General features: G+C 42.0%; 2 protein-coding genes and 2 non-coding genes across 10 annotated transcripts in view; 3 read left to right on the forward strand and 1 right to left on the reverse strand.

Moving 5' to 3' along the window:
- The window catches only part of METTL9 (methyltransferase 9, His-X-His N1(pi)-histidine), a 51,543-nt gene extending 32,463 nt beyond the window's left edge, over positions 1-19,080 (forward strand). For 3 of the 6 annotated variants that reach the window (XM_005591449.5, XM_074028021.1, XM_074028023.1), the window contains one exon: positions 16,845-19,080. In XM_005591449.5, coding sequence (XP_005591506.2) covers positions 16,845-17,047 — 203 coding nt within the window. In that variant the 3' untranslated portion in view covers positions 17,048-19,080. Of the gene's footprint in view, positions 1-5,258; positions 5,308-16,841 lie in introns of all 6 variants that reach the window. The other 3 variants (XM_005591448.5, XM_074028020.1, XM_045382306.3) reach the window with 2 other exon arrangements.
- Positions 341-14,207, reverse strand: IGSF6 (immunoglobulin superfamily member 6). 2 transcript variants are annotated; one of them, XM_045382307.3, is made up of 6 exons: positions 14,131-14,207; positions 8,846-9,205; positions 5,987-6,093; positions 5,223-5,273; positions 4,749-4,829; positions 341-1,699 (listed from the first exon to the last, which is right to left on the reverse strand). In XM_045382307.3, exons 1-6 carry the CDS (start codon positions 14,195-14,197, stop codon positions 1,640-1,642), a joined length of 726 nt encoding a protein of 241 aa, XP_045238242.2. In that variant the 5' UTR covers positions 14,198-14,207; the 3' UTR covers positions 341-1,639. The 2 variants fall into 2 exon arrangements, with proteins under 2 accessions (XP_045238242.2, XP_005591503.3); XM_005591446.5 differs by having other exon boundaries at positions 5,223-5,295.
- On the forward strand, positions 2,186-2,292 carry LOC123570757 (U6 spliceosomal RNA). The gene has a single exon (XR_006695002.1). It is a non-coding gene; the product is annotated as a U6 spliceosomal RNA (small nuclear RNA).
- Positions 2,426-2,532, forward strand: LOC123570762 (U6 spliceosomal RNA). The gene has a single exon (XR_006695006.2). It is a non-coding gene; the product is annotated as a U6 spliceosomal RNA (small nuclear RNA).

Consider the following 19,080-nt stretch of genomic DNA (forward strand, 5'->3'; position numbering starts at 1 on the left):
GGCAGGAAAATATTAGCATTTTTTATTTATATTGCTGCTTATGCCATTGTTTAATTTCTGTTTTTGTGTATAAGGTACAAACGTACATATTCACGCATATACTGTATACAAAACACATGTAACCCCACACATATACACATGTGCAGTCACATATATACACTGATACACATAAAAAAATGAGGTTCCATGCTGCCTCCTTTCCTCTGCCCATTTTTCTGGGCACATATGATCAGGAAAGTTTGATACCACTGATTTAAACCATCAATGCAAAAACACTTTCAAAGGAATCTTAAAGTATTTTAAAATTCTAAGTTTTATAAAGAATACACCTTAGGCAATACCAGTTTAAAAGAAACACTTTAATGAAATAAACACAGTAGGTTGTAAGGTTGTAATTTGTGTCTAATAATGAATGCATACTTATGGGCACTTTAGATTTTTTTATACCAAAGTAGCTTTCAAAGGACAATTTATGTCATGTTTTCTTAGTGAAGTGGTAATGAATTCCATAAATATCCTTGCTGTACCATGAATCCTATCTGACATTTCCCTCCTAAATTGGTTAAAAATCAGTATTATAGGCTGGGCGCAGTGGCTCACACCTGTAATCCCAGCTTTGGGAGGCCAAGGCGGGCAGATCATTTGAGGTCAGGAGTTTGAGACTAGCCAGGCCAACATGGCGAAACCCCATCTCTACTAAAAATACACACAAAAAAAAAAAAAGAAAAAAAAGAAAAAAATTAGCTGGGCATGGTGGCGCGCACCTGTAATCCCAGCTACTTGGGAAACTGAGGCAGAAGAATGGCATGAACCTGGGAGGTGGAGGTTGTAGTGAGCCGGATCGCACCACTGCACTCCAGCCTGGGCAACCGAATGAGACTTTGTCTCAAAAAAAACAAAAGAAAAAAAATCAGTATTACAAACGTGCTTGTAAAGTAGATGTGTTGCCCACATCTTCCCTGGTGCTGTTACTTGGCACAACACTGACATCTAGAGTCAGTTGTGGCTTATTTGTTCTGAAGTTTCCTCTGTTTAACCTTCAGCTTTGGATTTTCTGTATTTTGGCTTTTATGGTCTTACTGTAGCCACTATTCTATTCTCCTTTTGCTGGTAGCATGATGTTTCATACCCTGGCAGGCAAATGTGCGTTACCCCATTGCCCCATTACAACATCAGAGGGAAAAACTTTGACTAAGGTGCTTTTCAAAATGAATGTCTCTAACTCAAATTTTGTTACGTTGCTCCCTCTCAACTTATTTTGATTGTCCCAAGACTTCCACAAACCATAAAGGTGATTCTTCCACTCAAGACTGAGGCATATGGTTTGGCTTCAGATTTTCAGGATGGCAGTCATCACACATCTCATGTTGAATAAAGCAAACTCAGGATACATGTTTAAAATAGATTTTTTTTTTTCCCTTGGCAAATTTGGAAGGTATTTTTCAGTTGTATTTTGTTGGGTTTTGGTATTTTGATAATGACTGTTATAGTTTCCTTACATTCTGGCATCCTTCTTTGTAGCCAGTTGTCTTTTCTGTTTACCTTTATTTTTTTTAAGACCTGATGATATATGTTCATTAACACTGCCATAGTTCCTGGAGTTGGATTTTCAGTGACTTAATTGAAAATTAAAACGTTTCTATGGTCTTTCATAGTTGGAAAGTACCCTTCTGTTTTCATAAGTGGTGTTGTCTTTCTCCTGCAATAATAAATAAATAGAAAGCCATATTTAAGGTTATGTAACCAATGAAGCCACCTGCCAAGGAACATGCAAACCATTGGGCCATCTTGGATTCTGGGTCCTAAGTGCCCATACAGTAATCTTAAAGGCCAGGTTACCATTTCCCCATCCGTATATAGAGTAGGATGTGGGAACTGAAAAATCTTTGTTTTTTTTGTTTTGTTTTTTTTTGTTTGTTTGTTTGGATGCTATTGTCAACATCCTGGCTGGGAGCTTTACAATTCTCACTTCTAAGACTGCTTTCAGGCCACATACCTTGGCCTTGTTGTTGAAAACATGTCCCAGCCTCAGAAAGAAAAATGATTTATAATTACTCAGCATGGCATCTTAGTAATTAGACGACCTATCATCTTTATGTATTCATATATACACTGGAGGATGAAACGACTACTTAAGACGATATTCTTTCCTTGGCAGAAATCCTTTGTAAAAGTTAGATTTTTAGCGCTTGCTTTGGCAGCACATACACTAAAATTGGAACAATATAGAGAAGATTAGCATGGCCCCTGGGCAAGGGTGACACACAAATTCGTGAAGCATTCCATATTTTTTAAAAAGAAAAAAATTAAAGTAAAAGTTGGACTTAAAAAAAGTCGCCTTATTTCAGTCTCCTGATGCATTTGCCCTCTTGGCTGCTGTTTAAGAGGAAAATATCTTTACTAGTGTATCAGTTCAGCTTATTTTGTGCTCGCTTTGGCAGCACATACACTAAAATTGGAATGATACAGAGAAGATTAGCATGGCTCTTGCACACAGATGACATGTAAATTTGTGAAGCATTCCATAAATTTTATTTATTTATTTATTTATTTATTTATTTATTTGTTTATTTATTTTTTGAGACGGAGTCTCGCTCTGTCGCCCAGGCTGGAGTGCAGTGGCCAGATCGCAGCTCACTGCAAGCTCCGCCTCCCGGGTTCACGCCATTCTCCGGCCTCAGCCTCCCGAGTAGCTGGGACTACAGGCGCCCGCCACCTCGCCCGGCTATTTTTTGTATTTCTTAGTAGAGACGGGGTTTCACCGTGTTAGCCAGGATGGTCTCGATCTCCTGACCTCGTGATCCGCCCATCTCGGCCTCCCAAAGTGCTGGGATTACAGGCTTGAGCCACCGCGCCCGGCCTCCATAAATTTTAAAAAATAAATAAAAATAGGCCAGGCGCGGTGGCTCACGCCTGTAATCCCAGCACTTTGGGAGGCGGAGGCGGGGGAATCACGAGGTCAGGAGATCGAGACCATCCTGGCTAATACAGTGAAACCCCATCTCTACTAAAAATACAAAAAATTAGCTGGGCGTGGTGGCGGGCGCCTGTGGTCCCAGCTACTTGGGAGGCTGAGGCAGCAGAATGGCGTGAATCCAGAAGGCAGAGCTTACAGTGAGCAGAGATGGCGCCACTGCACTCCATCCTGGGAGACAGAGCTAGACTCCGTAAATAAATAAAAATAAAAATAAATTAACCTTATTTTGTATACATTTTAGCTTATTTGAGCTATTTCATCATGCATCATGGAAAGAAAGTATCTGTTCTGCTGGAATTAAGATAACATTTCGTTTGTAGAACCTGTATATAAGCCGGGCGCGGTGGCTCAAGCCTGTAATCCCAGCACTTTGGGAGGCCGAGACGGGCGGATCACGAGGTCAGGAGATCGAGACCATCCTGGCGAACACGGTGAAACCCCGTCTCTACTAAAAAGCACAAAATCTAGCCGGGCGAGGTGGCGGGCGCCTGTAGTCCCAGCTACTGAGGAGCCTGAGGCAGGAGAATGGCGTGAACCCGGGAGGCGGAGCTTGCAGTGAGCTGAGATCGCGCCACTGCACTCCAGCCTGGGCGACAGAGCGAGACTTTTTTCAAAAAAAAAGAAGAAAAAAAAAAGACTTTAAAGAAATACTTTCGACCTGGCGCAGTGGCTCACGCCTGTAATCCCAGCACTTTGGGGGGCCTAGGTGGGCGGATCATGAGGTCAGAATATCGAGACCATCCTAGCTAACACGGTGAAACCCTGTCTCTACTAAAAAATACAAAAAATTAGCCAGGCGTAGTGGCGGGCGCCTGCAGTCCCAACTACTCACTTGGGAGGCTGAGGCAGGGGAATGGCGTGAACCTGGGAGGCGGAGCTTGCAGTGAGCCAAGATTGCTCCACTGCACTTCAGCCTGGGCGACAGAGTGAGACTCTGTCTCAGAAAGAAAAAAAAAAAAAGGAAAGAAATACTTTCAGGATGTGTTATAGGTATAGATATATTCTTCTTTTCAGTTCAACTCCAGACACTGGAGAAATACTCATTTTTTAGTATCATTAGCTGCATGTTTTCTAATGTAAATTTATTTTCACCTTATAAGTAATAAGTAATTTTTTTCATAATTTGACCCACAAACGTTTGCAGTATCTACTGAATGCCCACCACTGCATGCAGGATACCGTACAGAGTAGCTTTTAATCCGTCCTTTTAAAGCATCATTGTCTGTATTGAGAACATTGCTGGTGTCCAATGTGTTTCTGAAAGTTTCCATGTCACTAAGAAGCCAGCCTGGGGCTATTTAATATTCTATCAGATATCTTTTGTTATGTATTTATTAAAACAGGTTCTATATAAAAATGCATTTCATGTGAAAGTTCTCTTTCATTGGGAGGCTGAGACAGGCGGATCACGAGGTCAGGAGATCGAGACCATCCTGGGTAACCCGGTGAAACCCCGTCTCTACTAAAAAAATACAAAAAAAACTAGCCGGGCGAGATGGCGGGCGCCTGTAGTCCCAGCTACTCGGGAGGCTGAGGCAGGAGAATGGCCTAAACCCGGGAGGCGGAGCTTGAAGTGATCTGAGATCCGGCCACTGCACTCCAGCCTGGGCGACAGAGCAAGACTCCGTCTCAAAAAAAAAAAAAAGAACTCTTTCAGACTCTTCTGAAGGAAAACATGGTTATTGACAGCTCCTTGGCAGCTTAGTTTTTTCAAACATGCTTTATATCTGTATTTACTTTTTTTTTTTTTTTTTTGATATTTTACACTTACAGATCGTTGGTTTGTTTCCACATGTCTCTTATGGTATAGTTCTTGAGCAATTTCCTGAAAAATACGCCGAACACTCTTCTTCTATAAAGACAAACGAGAAAAAAAAATCTCTCCTTTGGGAATATAAGTGATGATAACTACACATCATCAGAACTTTTCTTGCTTTATTGTCACCAGTCTCAAAAACTACTGCCTCCCCCAACACATCTATGCCTACCGTTAACTCTTTTGTATTTGAGAACTTTAAATGGAATTTATGGTTGAGAACTGTCCAATTTAAGTCACAGTTTACCCCTTGAGATTATTTTGTCATTGAGTTTCTCAACAATAGGAAACAGTATCTATGGTTGAAAATTACCTTGATACTCTGTTTAAACTTAACATTTAAATATTTAAAAACTAAAAATATTTCAGTTTTGAAATAGTTACAAACAGCCACAATTTAAAAAATGTTTTGCAAGTGTTGGTCTGTACCTTTTGTGAGTCTTCTTTTATTTCTTTGTTTCTTAGAGGTTTGGATTTTGACTGCCAAGAAGAGAAGGAAAGTCTGTGAAACATTGTATGTACTCATAACAATGGCGGCAGGTATCACATGCCCTAATAAGATTAAACTAACTTAATATTTAAATGATATACAATAAGAGTTAATAAGTTTTACATCATTTCCGAGATGCTTTTATGCCATTAAAAACTAATTGAACAAACTGATGTTGATTGTAGGATTTATAGTAGTCCTAACATAATGGTATATATCTCCCTTCTTATACGCATAGCCAAAAGGTTTTCTTTCTCAATAACGTTAGCCCTTTTTGAAGATTTTAAGGCGGCTTTTAGTCTCTTCATCAACCCATTTTTGTTCTTCAAGACTGTTCTTAAAGCTTTCGTAGATAACAGTAATATCTTACCCCCCACCTGCCCACACCTCACCCCTACAGCAGAAAGATAGCATAGTGGATGGCTCTCTTCTTAATCCCATGTTACTGGGCTTTAAAGAGAAAACACTGCAAATTGTGTCCTCTGGCTAATAATTTCAGGGATGAGAATGTATGATGCTTTCTTCGAGAGAACTCTTCTGCAGGTGGTGTTCCCTGCAGGTGGCGTTCCCTGCAGATGCACAGGAAAACATTAATTAGGGAGCTCTTGCTGAGGCCCGTAACTTGCGGAGAGATGGAAATTATTTTTCCTTTTGATAATATTCAAGGATATAGGGACACTGCATGCGAGAAGATTTGACTTACTTTGGAGAGGAGTATGAAGGCCACGCCTACACCGGTCACATAGACAGAGAGCAGTGATACAAGAGCTGTCAGGAAGCTCCACAGTTCCTTGCTGAGCAGCTTAATTTCTTAATTACAAAAACAGAAACACAGTCACTATTAAAGCCTGTTTTTTCAAATACATGAGTATAAGGTATCCTTGACACAGCATGTTAGAGGTGAAACGTGAACTTACTCTGCTTGCCTATTCATAAACTAGACCTCAAAAGGTACTCAAGTATGTGATAGTTAATGCCAGTTCATCAGTTCTTTAAATATGTTAAACCAAAAATGTTACTTGTTTTTAAAAATTAAAAAAAATCAACCAACCATTTGTCGTATTGCTGAGCATCACTTTTTAGATAAAGGATTATTCAAAGTTAGATAAACATTTCCAGACAGTTTGTTCAAGGGCATCTAAAATCTCTTTTGGTAGAAATGGTTTACCAGCATCATCAAGAGCCTGCCTATGTGGTTAAGATATTTTCACATGTATTTGTTAAGGATGATATTTATAACCTTGGAACTGGTACACATAGCTGAAGAGTCCATCTGTGAAAGAACCTGGGAAGGCCATACATTGAGGAGCGCAGTGCTCACTGCGTGCTTGAAAGACAGGCACTTTTACCGAATGTGCTCTTCTTTTCTTTATGATAAAATTCTGGAAATAGAGTTATTGAACCCATTTTCACATTCGGAATTTCTCTGTCCTTGCAGAAATTGTCTTGTGCTCTGGGTAGGGGATTAAGTAACATGCCATGTCTCCAATTACCTGACTATTTGGAGTACAAAATACAATTAGATTTGTACTTAATGTCTGAATAGCCAGTACTTTCCAACTAAATATCCCATAGAAGAGGCTGGGCATGATTGCTCATGCCTGTAATCCCAGCACTTTGGGAGGCTGAGGCGGGCAGATCACTTGAGGTCAGGAGTTTGAGACCAGCCTGGCCAACATGGTGAAACTCCGTCTCTACTAAAAATACAAAAATTAGCTGGGCGTGGTGGCACATGCCTGTAATCCCAGCTACTCAGGAGGTTGAGGCAGGAGAATCACTTGAACCTGGAAGGTGGAGGTTGGTTGCAGTGAGCTGAGATCATGCCACTGCAGTCCAGCCTGGGCGACAGAGCAAGACTCTTGTCTTAAAAAAAAAAAAAAAAAAAAAAAAAAATCCCACAGATGCTTATCCTGTGAATGCAATTTATGCAGCATGCATTTTTATTTGTGAAACTAACAAATTAACCACATCTATATAACTTAAATAAAAAAGCTTCAGTGCTAAATTAAGAGCTCTGTAGAAAAGACAGGAAGTTGCCATGTCTGCCTTAACACTTTCAATTCTGCCTTTCACTTTCACTTCACTTTATATAAGCCTTGCAGTTTTGAGATCTTCATCTTTTCACAAGCCATTTTCCCTTTTGACTAACATGTTATTAGAAGGCTAATGCAGTGAGACATACCAGTCTCTAAAGCTGTGTGTGTTTTCATATCAGTAGCTAACATTTATTATTTGCTATATGTCAGGCACTATTAAAAATGCTTTAGGTGCCTTAACTTGTTTATAATTTAGCTGACAGCTGAGAATAAACTAAGGTTAAATGACATTTGAATATCAAAAGCCCGTTAGAACCCTAGTAGTTTAAAAGCAGGGATTATAATACTGGATGATCCCCCTTCCTCAGAGTCCTGTTTTGAAATCAAAGGGCTGGTCGATTTTGAGTTCATGTTTTAACAATCTCAGTGCTCATCGTACCAGGGTACTTCCTACGGGAAGAGACCCCAATAAGGTGAGGAATTGCTGCTGTTCTCTTTGTTCTTTCAGAATCATGTAAAGCTTTTTCTCTGAAATTCCCTTTTTTTTTTTTTTTCTTGGAAATTTCTTAATCTCAGTCTACTCAAGGGAATGACTTGGTGAAATTACTGATAGGATTTAGCTGTGTTTGATGGCCTTGCTCGGGTGAGGAATTGTCATGGGTTTTATCAAATCTCAGGAAGTGAGAGTCATCACTTTCCGTTCACTGATGACCAGGCGGAATGGGAAGGGTCAGGGATCCCTTAGTAGCTTCCCTCCCAATCTGTGCTTCTTTTCCATGTTGCATAGTTTCTCTGGGTCCAGTTTATTGATCTTCTACACTTCTCTAGTGCTTTGGTCTAGGTGGTGCATTACCAGACTAGTTCCTGAGAAAGCTGATAGTTACTCACCACAAGCTTCCCTTTGGACATGGTACTTTATGCTAAGTCACTGTGATATACAAAAGGGATGAACATGGCTGGTTAGCTGCCACTATGGAGAGAGAATAGAGCACCCAGCAAATCACTGACTTGTGTTCGTGGATGTTCGAGATAGATTGGAGTAGTTCTTTGGTTTTGTTTTTCTGAGACAGAGTCTTGCTCTGTCGCCCAGGCTGGAGTGCAGTAGTGTGATCTCGGCTCACTGCAGCCTTCGCCTCCTGGGTTACAAGCAATTCTCCTGCCTCGGCCTCCCAAGTAGCTGGGACTACAGGTGCATGCCACCACACTCAGCTAAGTTCTGTATTTTGAGTAGAGATGGGGTTTTACCATGTTGACTAGGCTGGTCTTGAACTCCCGACCTCAAGTGATTTTGCCTGCCTCAGCCTCCCAAAGTGCTGGGATTACAGGTGTGAACCACCACACCCAGCCAGTTGGAGTAGTTCTTTAGTCCAAACCTCATGGTGACTTGTGCTCAGATCACACCCTTCACTGGCTAGGGTATTAACATAGCAAATTTATCTCCTGATTTCTGCTTGTGAGTGAGGTAATGGTTTTACAGGCCTGAACAAGATGCAGTGATGCACTGAAATAAAGCCTCGCTGACTGACCTCTTACCACCAGTGTGGTCCCTCCTCCCGTCTGCTTAGCTCTCGCTTCCGGCACACTGGGGAATGCTATTCCACAGATGTAAATTGCACTGTCGTTTGCAGTCACTCTGTTTACAGTGAGGGAAACTTGGTTTTCCATGAAGGCTTCCCTCACTGTGAACTTGTCTGCCTCACTTTTGCACCCGTCCAAGCACAGGTTCTCAGGCTGTTGAGTCCCGTAGCGAAACCACAGGCGTGTTGGTTGCTCAGAAGGGCATCCGGTTGCGGAGAAGGTACACTTTATGGTGACGGCCTCGTGAGTGTAGTCCACTTCTAGGTACCATGGTTGTGTGACAGAGACAGTACAGGCGCCCACAGCACCTGCGGGAGGAAGCAGATGAGTGGGTTAATGGGCCTGTCACCTCACTGTCTGCGCTTTTATTTTACTTATATTTTTGAGTTAGGAAACCCAGCCATTCTGTTATTTTTCTTACCTTAATTCCAATATAAATAAGACTAAAAACAGACACCAGTGGTCCTCACTTGTCCCAACTCCTGTTTTTTGACCTTGACTTGCTGGGTCACATGATGTCTGTTGACTTGAGGCCAGCCCTAGAGAGGCTTCAGGGGAACAGAGCCCTGCACAGAGGTGGCACTGTATTGGAGTCAGAAGTTTGGGGTCTGTCTGTGACTCTTGCTCCTTACAAGCTTTCCTTCGATCCAGTCACTTAATCTCCCAGCCCACCTTCTTGTCCACACCCTGGCCTCCCCAGAGTGCTGTGCTCAGTGTGGTAACCTGTGTCCCCAGACAAACGCTGCTGTCGCTGATGGAGCCTATGAACAGCAGCGATGTTTGTGCTTTGTGGGAGTTGAGATCGCCAGGAATTCATGGCCATTCACAATTGTTCCTTTGTGAGCCTCATGTCCCTTTGGGAAACATGATAAAAGGCAAGATGTACACCTGTGGAAATGCAGCCCTGGCTTAGCCTACCATGTCTTTGATTACTGAGCAGGGACCAAATGAGCTCGCCAGGCCATAGCTAAGCAGATTTGGTTTCTTCCTGGCGTGTGTGCTGCATTGTAGGCCCTTGTAGCATTTATCTTATTTAATTAACAGGATTGTGATAAAGGGCACAGACTTGAGTTCAGATCCTAGCTCTGCCTGTTCCCAGCATTATAATCTCAGGATCTCAATTTCCTCATTAGCAAATGATGATAGTGTTGTTGACCTCATGCAGTTAGTGTGACATTCAAGACGATGCCTAGGAAGTGTTTACCTGCCTAAGCTATAGTAAGTATTAAATACAAGGGAGCGATTGCTGCTGCAGCCGCCACTGCTACTGTTTCCACAGTGTCACATGGCTGTTTGAGAGATGGTTGTGGATGTCTATCCACGAGGTGTTCACAGAGCTGGGATGAGTCACCCAGTCCAGTGCACTGTCCACCATGTGGTGCTCTTCCAAGTTACGAGGATTGAGTCCCCCACCTTGGCCTTCATATCCCGGGCATGTGAAGCTGGAAAGCCACTGGAGTGCACAAATGGAAAGACCCACCCTAAACCCTTCTTGCGGCAGGGGAGGCCATAGGTAAAATAGTATTGGTTGAGACAAATTGGAATTTGTCAAGTTTTTGGTCTGACTTCCGCCTGGTCATATGTTCCCAAATGGTCCTATTTGTGTGAGTTTGTCCTTTGCTACTGTAAATGAAATTGACAAGTCATCCAGGTGGACTGATGCTTACTTTTCAGACAGGGGCGTTTTTTCTCTTACCGTTTTTCTTATGGATCCCCATTCATAACAGCAGAGGAATTAAAGTTAGAATCATGGCGTTTGTGATGCGAGTCTCTTCTCACCATGTGTTTTTGTTTTTGTTTTTGTTTTTTAGACAGAGTCTCTGTCTCCCAGGCTGGAGTGCAGTGGCGCAATCATGACTCACTGCAACCCTGACCTCCTGCCTTAGCTTCTCAAAAGTAGCTGGGACTACAGGCATGCAGCACTGTGCCCAGCTAATTTTTGTATTTTTTGTAGAGACAGGTCTCGCCTTGTTGCCCAGGCTGGTCTTGAACCTCTAAACTCAAGCGACCCACTTGCCTCGGCCTTCCAAAGTGCTGGGATTACAAGTGTGAGCCACTGTGCCTGGCTTTCTTCTCATCATGTTATATTTTAGTATTTGTGCAATGTGAGATGAGCTGGGAGCTCTGTGGTGACCTGATAAATGCAAACCAGACAAGAGGGTGCAGTCATCTGGAGGAGGCCTGCAAGCTTCTCAGAGCCTCGTGTCTGCGGGAGGCCCAGCTCAGCTCCATCTCCAGCCAAGGGGATTGGATCCCCTCTAAGTCTGATAAATACAACCTCATGTCTCCTGCCCAGACTCAAGCACCTTACAAGTACAGTGAAACATTTTATAGTATATTCTGAGTGGAAATTTAAAATGGAATTGGGTCTGCCAAAACTTAGCAAGGTTAATCACTGTCTCAGTCTCAAGTTATCTTTCGGATAATGTTTTTATTTTTATTTATAAAATTATTTTTAAAAAGTGGACGATTCCATTATTTACACATTTTTATTTTTGAGATAGGGTCCCACTGTGTCGCCCAAACTGGAATGCAGTGGTGTAATCTCGGCTTACTGTAGCCTTTGTCTCCTGGGCTCAAGCAATCCTCTCACCGCAGCCTCTGGAGTAGCTGAGACTACAGGTGTGCACCACCATGCCTGGCTAATTTTTTAATTTTTGGTAGAGACAGGGTTTTGTGATGTTGGCCAGCCTGGTCTTACACTCCTGGGCTCAAGCAATCCACTTGCCTCAGCCTTCCAAATCAGGTAGTGTTTCTAAAAGGGAAGCTAAAGAGCCAGGTGTGGTGGTGTGGCCATTAGTCACCGCTACTCAGGAGGCTGTGATGGGAAGCTGATTGAGCCCAGGAATTCCAGGCTGCAGTGAGCTGTGATGGCACCACTGCACTCCAGCCTAGGCAACACTGTGAGACCCTGTCTCTATAAAAGGAATAGAGGCTGGGCGTGGTGGCTCACGCCTGTAATCCTAGCGCTTTGGGATGCCGAGGTGGGCAGATCACCTGAGGTCAGGAGTTCGAGACTAGCCTGGCCAACATGGTAAAACCCTGTCTTTATTAAAAATACAAAAAGTTAGCCAGGTGTGATGGTGGATGCCTGTAATCCCAGCTACTTGGGAGGCTGAAGCAGAAGAATCGCTTGAATGTGGGAGTCAGAGGTTGCAGTGAGCCAAGATTGTGCCACTGCACTCCAGCCTGGGTGAAAGAGGGAGACTCTTGTCTCAAAAAAAAAAAAAAAAAAAAAAAGGGTTGGTGTGGGGGGCGGGTAGCTGACTTTTAACACTTTTCTTTAAAAACTAGTAATATAGGATAAAAACAGGTAATTGTAACTTTGGAATTTCCTATCTCTACTTATTTCCACCTTCTTCCCAATTAGTCTGAGTGTGGGAGAAAACCAATTGTAATGATTTCCTATGTGAGCGGGGACTTGTGATGAAACTGTGGTTCCCTCCCCCTACCAGTTAGGCAACCTATTAACAAAAAAGAGAAGTTTGGATATGTCACACCACAGCCTGCTTCTGTGAACAATTTCTTTTAAGAAGCCTCATATTCTAGGAATTGTTTTTTAAAAACAGTATCCAATGAAAAGGTTGAAAATTTATTTCCTCTGTGGAGGGAATAAAAAGATTATTATTATTATTTAAAAAAACCATATTGAGGCTGGACATGGTGGCTCACGCCTGTAATCCCAGCACTTTGGGAGGCCGAGGTGGGCGGATCATGAGGTCAGGAGATTGAGACCATCCTGGCTAACATGGTGAAACCCTGTCTCTACTAAAAATATAAAAACTTAGCCGGGTGTGGCAGCGGGCGCCTGTAGTCTCAGCTACTTGGGAGGCTGAGGCAGGAGAATGGCGTGAACCTGGGAGGCGGAGCTTGCAGTGAGCCAAGATCGCACCACTGCACTCCAGCCTGGGCGACAGCGTGAGGCTCTGTCTCAAAACAAACAAACAAACAAACCATATTGAAAGTAAGTAGAGAACTAATTCTTGACATTTAAACAAAGCTGTCTATCTAGTAAGTAAGAACTAAGTAAATGTCTTGCCATGTTGCCCAGGCTGGAGTGCAGTGACATGATCACAGCTCCCTGTAGCCTCAAACTCCTGGGCTCAAGTGATCCTCCTGCCTCAGCCTCCCAAGTAGGTGGGGCTGCAGGTGCATGCCATCACACCCAGCTATTTTTTTTATTGTGTAGAAATGGGGGTCTCGTTATGTTGTTCATGCTGGTCTTGAACTCCTGGGCTCAAGCGATCCTCCCACCTTGGCCCCCAAACAGGCGTGAACCACCACGCCCGGCCCAAAGCTTTGTTTATGATATTAGATTTCAAATTTCTAACATATCAAAGTAGCAAAGTAGTACAGTCAGCCCCCTGCCATCACATGGCTTTGACCCAATCTTGTTTCTTTTCTCCTCCCACCTACTCCCTCACTCCCATATTATTTTAGAGCAAATTCCATCCATTTTATCTGCATGTCTTTCAGAATATATCTCTAAAAGACAATAATTCTTCTTTAAAATAATGCTAATTAAAAGTCTATGAAAGTAATATATACTTATTAGCAAAAAACAGATTATTAAAAGTAGAAGCAAAAAGTCACCCATAGTCCTTTTGCCTGAAATAACTCCCATTAACATTTTGATGTATTTCTTCACAGATGAGAAAAAATTAATTTTAAGAACTTTTCCCCCTTCCCTGCCCTATAATTCAAATTGTGTGGGCAAATCTGAGATTATTAGATGCATTGGAAATACTTTCTCTTTTGTAGATAAAAAAACGGGTAGGCAGAATTTTAAAAACATATATTATGGGATTGCTATTCTCTATATAAGGAGTCGTGGCAGTTTTTTTTCTTAAATGAAAAGTACTTTTATAGAAATTGTTCTTTGAAAATATTCAGCAAATAATTGTTTATTGCTTTCTATGTGCAGATCAAGTTAGTATGATAAATTGTTGATGTACCTACAATTTTAAGAATATTTTCAGCCCTTTGTTTGGTCTGATTGTCTCCAAAGCGGCATAATAGCAAAGAGACTTTTCAAGGTTAATATGAAACTTTTTCTCAGCTATTTTTTTATTATCTATTTCTCAGGGGAAAAGGGAAACTTATCCTCTTAGGCAGTTTCCATAATGTTATACATTTAAAAATTAATCTGAAGGAGCTTAAAATATAAATGCATTAGGTGAAAAATAGCAATTGATTTAAATAAAATGAAGGAGGAGAAGAAAAAGAACCTTACCGACACAAAATAGAATGAGGTTGGTTTGCAGATGGCGCGCGATGTTGCTTCTGCTCACAGTCCCCATTTCTGTGTGTGCCGGGGCGGGCTGGGGTGTGTATTTGAAAGGAAAGTTGGCTTTCTTTTTTCAGAAGGGAAGAGCTGAAGAGAGGAACCTCTTATGAAGGAACCATAATCAGGAACTTTTTGAAATTGTGCAAGGATGGTATATAACTCAGCTTCACCATTTAACGTTGAGATTTTGGCCTGGAGCACATTTAGAAATGTGCATATCATTTTTTTTTCATGGATTTTACAGTCCTCATAGGTGTTAGATGTTTTTGGGTGAGATTTTGATTTACACGTAGCACATATTCCCAGGAAGAAGGAGTATTGTTTGACAGATAATTCATACTTGGATTTTTCAGAACAGTTCAGTCACCGTCCAGGGTATCTGCTGTGGGTGCCACTCTGGGCCAGTAACTGCTGGGAACAAAGACACAGCAGAAGGAGAAGTGGCTTTGTGTAGAGACAAGAGAAAAGTTAGTAAACAACACATTCTAATGCAGTGAAGAAGTAAATTGTCTATTATTAACTTTTTGTACTCCAGTTTTGAATCCAAAGACACCTGCCTTCCCCCCTTTTTTTGAGACAGGGTCTCTATCACCCAGGTGGGAGTGCAGTGGCAAGATTCAGCTCATTGCAGCCTCAGCTTCCTGAGTAGCTGGGACTACAGGTGTGCACCACCACCCCTGGCCAATTTTTATTTTTTTGTAGATTCTGTGTTGTCTAGGCTAGTCCTGGCCTCAAGCAATTCCCCTGCCTTCGCCTCCCAAAGTGTTAGGATTACAGGTGTGAGCCACTGTGCCTGGCCCAAAGACCCCCTTTTAATATGTTGAGAAACAAATACGTGGGTCCTCTGTCCTCCGTGTCCTCTACCCCAGTGCTTAGTAGTGATTCAGTAAGGGTCTTCTTTGTAAGGCTGCAGAAACAGACTCAGGCTGACTTAAACAAAAGGAAATTTATGCAAGCATTTGAAGGTAGCTCCTAGAGTCACTGGGAGGGCTGGTGAATCTTGTATGGGATCCACAGCCAGGAAGAATGCCTCAAATCACACCGTAAACAGGTCTGAAGAGGATGCTGCTGCCACTGCCAAACACTAGGTGCCATCAGCCCTTTCGTCAGCATCCCTCAACCATTGCCCCGGCCCCTTGGTCTCACTGCCGTTACTCCACCCCCAGAGAAGGAGAAGCTCACATCCCCACTGCTCTGGGTCACTGGCTCTCCATTCCAGGGCGTGGGCAAGTGTGCCTGGCTCAGGCTGCATGCCAGTGCCTCAGCTGCACGGCAGGCCAGGAAAGCGGCTCCCAGGCCTTGCCTCTCTCCCAGACTCTGGGCAGGCAATTCCCCAGACATGGGAAGAGTGTCATCTGCACCACTGAAAATTATGAAAAATCTCTCCACCATGATATGATGTCTGCCCTTGGCATCTGCTCATGATATATTTTCTCATTAACAGAAAGACAGAAAGTTATTCGCAATCTGGTTTTTTTTTTTTTTTTTGGAGATGGAGTCTCGTTCTGTCACCCAGGCTGGAGTGCAGTGGCATGATCTTCGCTCACTACAAGCTCCACCTCCCAGGTTCACACCGTTCTTCTGCCTCAGCCTCCCAAGTAGCTGGGACTACAGGTGCATGCCGCTACGCCTGGCTGGTTTTTTTGTATTTTTTTTTAGTAGAAACGGGGTTTCACCGTGTTAGCCAGGATGGTATTGATCTCCTGACCTCGTGATCCACCCGCCTTGGCTTCCCAAAGTGCTGGGATTACAGGTGTGAGTCACCACGCCTAGCCTCAATCTGGTTTTAACATTTCAACAGATGTATGTAGTTTTTGTATCACCATAGTACCTAAAAAGTACCCCCAAAGTTAAATATACTACCATCTCTGTGTGTGTCTATAGTCAGTGCCAGGTTTGTATGTGAATTTGAGGACCTTCCCTAGTTCCCTCGTCCCCCAGGCATCTTCTGCTCATGTTTGGAAATGACTGATAGAGGCTTCATCTCTAGTCGAAGAAATGCCGGACAGTGCATCCATCCTACTGTTCCACCTCTTTCTGGTCCTGGAGCTTAATGTTAATAAAATTGTTCTGAAAAGGCAAGGAATGAGTCAGTTTCCCTTGAAAAACTCCGTGATGATCTGTTTTTATAAATTAAAATCCTTCATGAGCTGTTTTTATTTTCAGCCTAATAAATCTCTTTGGGTAATAAGTTGCCTAAGTTTACTACACCAGTGGTATTTTCTTGCATTTGTCCAAAACTGTCTTTCAAATATTACATGTTACTCTCAGTTGCAGTATTCCAGCATTTAATAACCAGTTTTCTAAACCCATTAACCATTACACCCCCCAGTCAGTCTACTGGCAGATACTACCCAAAACTGTCAGAGAAGATAACAGTGTGGGCCTTGGATCCAGACAAACCTGGGCTTACGTTTCCGTGCTGACACTCATTAACCTTGCAAGTGTGGGCAAGTTCTTCAGCCCTTCTGAGTCTATTCTTTTTACCTCTGTGCCCACCTGTCTCAAAGAGTACCTGGGAAGTATGAAAGAGGTAACTCATGAAGCCCTCAGGCCTGGAACATACCAAGTCCTTGGTGGATATGGCTCCTCCCTGCTTCCCTCTTTAAATCACTTGTTTGTTCAAGAATTTAACTGAATGTTTTTATTTGTATTAGTAGGTGGCAAGTGGGAGAAACCATCAGAAATTTTGGAAATCAAGGGACAGAACTGGGAAGAACAAGTGAATAGTCTGCCTGAAGTTTTCAGAAAAGCCGGTTTTGTTATCGAAGCTTTCACCAGACTGCCATACCTGTGTGAAGGTGACATGTATAATGACTACTACGTTCTGGATGACGCTGTCTTTGTTCTCAAACCAGTATAAACACGTGGAGGTCAAAGTCTTCAGAGTCCACATCCTCTGGGATGTGCCCTTGGAAGAGGGTCTGTGTTCACAATTATGTGAAGGGAGGACCCTTGGGGACCGCCATTCTAAATATCATGTAGGAATTTAAAAAGCCAAAATACTAATTATTTCTTTGTAGTGTGTAAAGGAATGTTTTTAAAAGACAAAAACCCAACTCTTTGTGAATTTTTATCAACTCTTTACTCAGAGCCACTCTCCAACGCAGGTCACACTCCAATTATGATGGAAGATATTTTTTATACTTAATTACAGTAGGGACTCATTCCCAGACAAAGCAATAGTCACGACTTCATGGAACCAATCAATGGATTGTTTTTTGAAGACTGGCAATAAAGCTGTCCATCCAATTCCAAATACTGGTTTTAAGGTATAGCCGCTGATATTCTTTCATATTTAGAATTCTTTCTGTTATTATTCAAGAAAATGTTTTTAATCATGCTAATAAACTTTTTTGGAGATGACTTTGGCATCATGTTTGAATTAATATAAGGCTCCCCTAGCATTTTTTATTGGTTTGGCTTCAGGAGTACCCAAATAGTAGCATTATGTGAATGACGCAGATAATTTGAATAGCGGGGAAGGAAGGCTTCAGACTGGGGGGAAGGGGAGATGATTGCAAATTGCAGTGAACACTGAGGCAGTAAAAAAAACAAAAACAAAAACAAAAACCCAGCCTCATTCAGATATAGAACTTCAGGGACCACCTCCACTCCCCAGTTAATGCTGCTGTGAAAATGCAAAATAACCTGGTTCTGACTTTTCATTGCTCATGTCCCACACACTGAACTTTTGTTTTTTTCTGGACAATCTCAGGTTCTCAGAATTGAAACATTCAGTTTTGTCTACTGACAAAATGCAACTAAAAATGTTTTAATTCAACTTCTTACTCTACACTTGTATACCTCTCTCCCAGAGCTTGGCTCTTCCCTGAAATCCTTAAAGGAGTTTATTATTTGCCAAGAATATGGTTTGATGAAGACCGTGTCAGACTCATGCATTCTGGAATCCGTGAGTGCCTCCAACCATAAACCCAGAAACGCTGCAATAAGGAACCCATTAGCAAGATCAATAACCATTGTGGATATTCCAAAGAGCAGAGCACTTAACCCAGAATCTGAAATCTCAGTAATAACAGAAATGTCGATATGAGATTGTGGTTATTAACAATATGTTATTCTCACAAGTTTATTTCTTTTTTCATCCAGGTGTTTCATTAAGTATTCTCATTTATATGTTCATAGAAGTCATCAGATCAACACAGTCACTCCAACACCTGGGTATAAAGGCGAATTAAAACCTGAAGAATTACTTTATTATTCATTAAGAACTGCATTCCCACATCCTCACACCAATATCTTCCACTGTTACTGTGCAGTCATACTAAGAGTTGGGTTATGTGATTTATGCAAAATTGTTATTGGTGTGTTCTAATGATTTTTTTCCAGGAATTCAAATAAGTGAAGTACAAATACTTAGCACCATAGATTGTAAAAATAGAAAGAAGAAATGAGAAAACTTAATGTCGTTCTTGTACAGCTGAGTTTTGCTTCTTTATAAACTGTCTGTCAAAATCAGGGGTTGCTGTTAGACTGTCAAGCAGAAGTGATGGATGTTCAAAGAGGCGGGTTGCCCCAGTGTTTTCTAACTTTCAAGGTGAGAATTTTATGTTCTAATAAGAAAAATACAACTCATTCTTAACCACCCCCCAAAACAGAGAAAACACATACATTTATGCATTTTAAAGATAAAAGTAGTTTCTCAAAAAAAATCAGTAGTTTCTCTGAAAACCAGCTTATTAAAAGTGCTGTTTTATGGTGAAAATTGAAACCAAATGCACTCACATTTCGTATCGGGTCTTGAAATTCTTGGTGGTGTGTCACCATTCCACTAGATGGCAGTGTTGCTTACTGAGTGTCAATGGCTTTTTTCCCCCTAAATGGAATCATGTTTTTCTCCCCACAAAGTACAATAAAGCTGCCTTGTCTGCACCA

This window comes from Macaca fascicularis, chromosome 20 (assembly GCF_037993035.2).
Source record: "Macaca fascicularis isolate 582-1 chromosome 20, T2T-MFA8v1.1".
Classification (NCBI taxonomy): domain Eukaryota; kingdom Metazoa; phylum Chordata; class Mammalia; order Primates; family Cercopithecidae; genus Macaca; species Macaca fascicularis.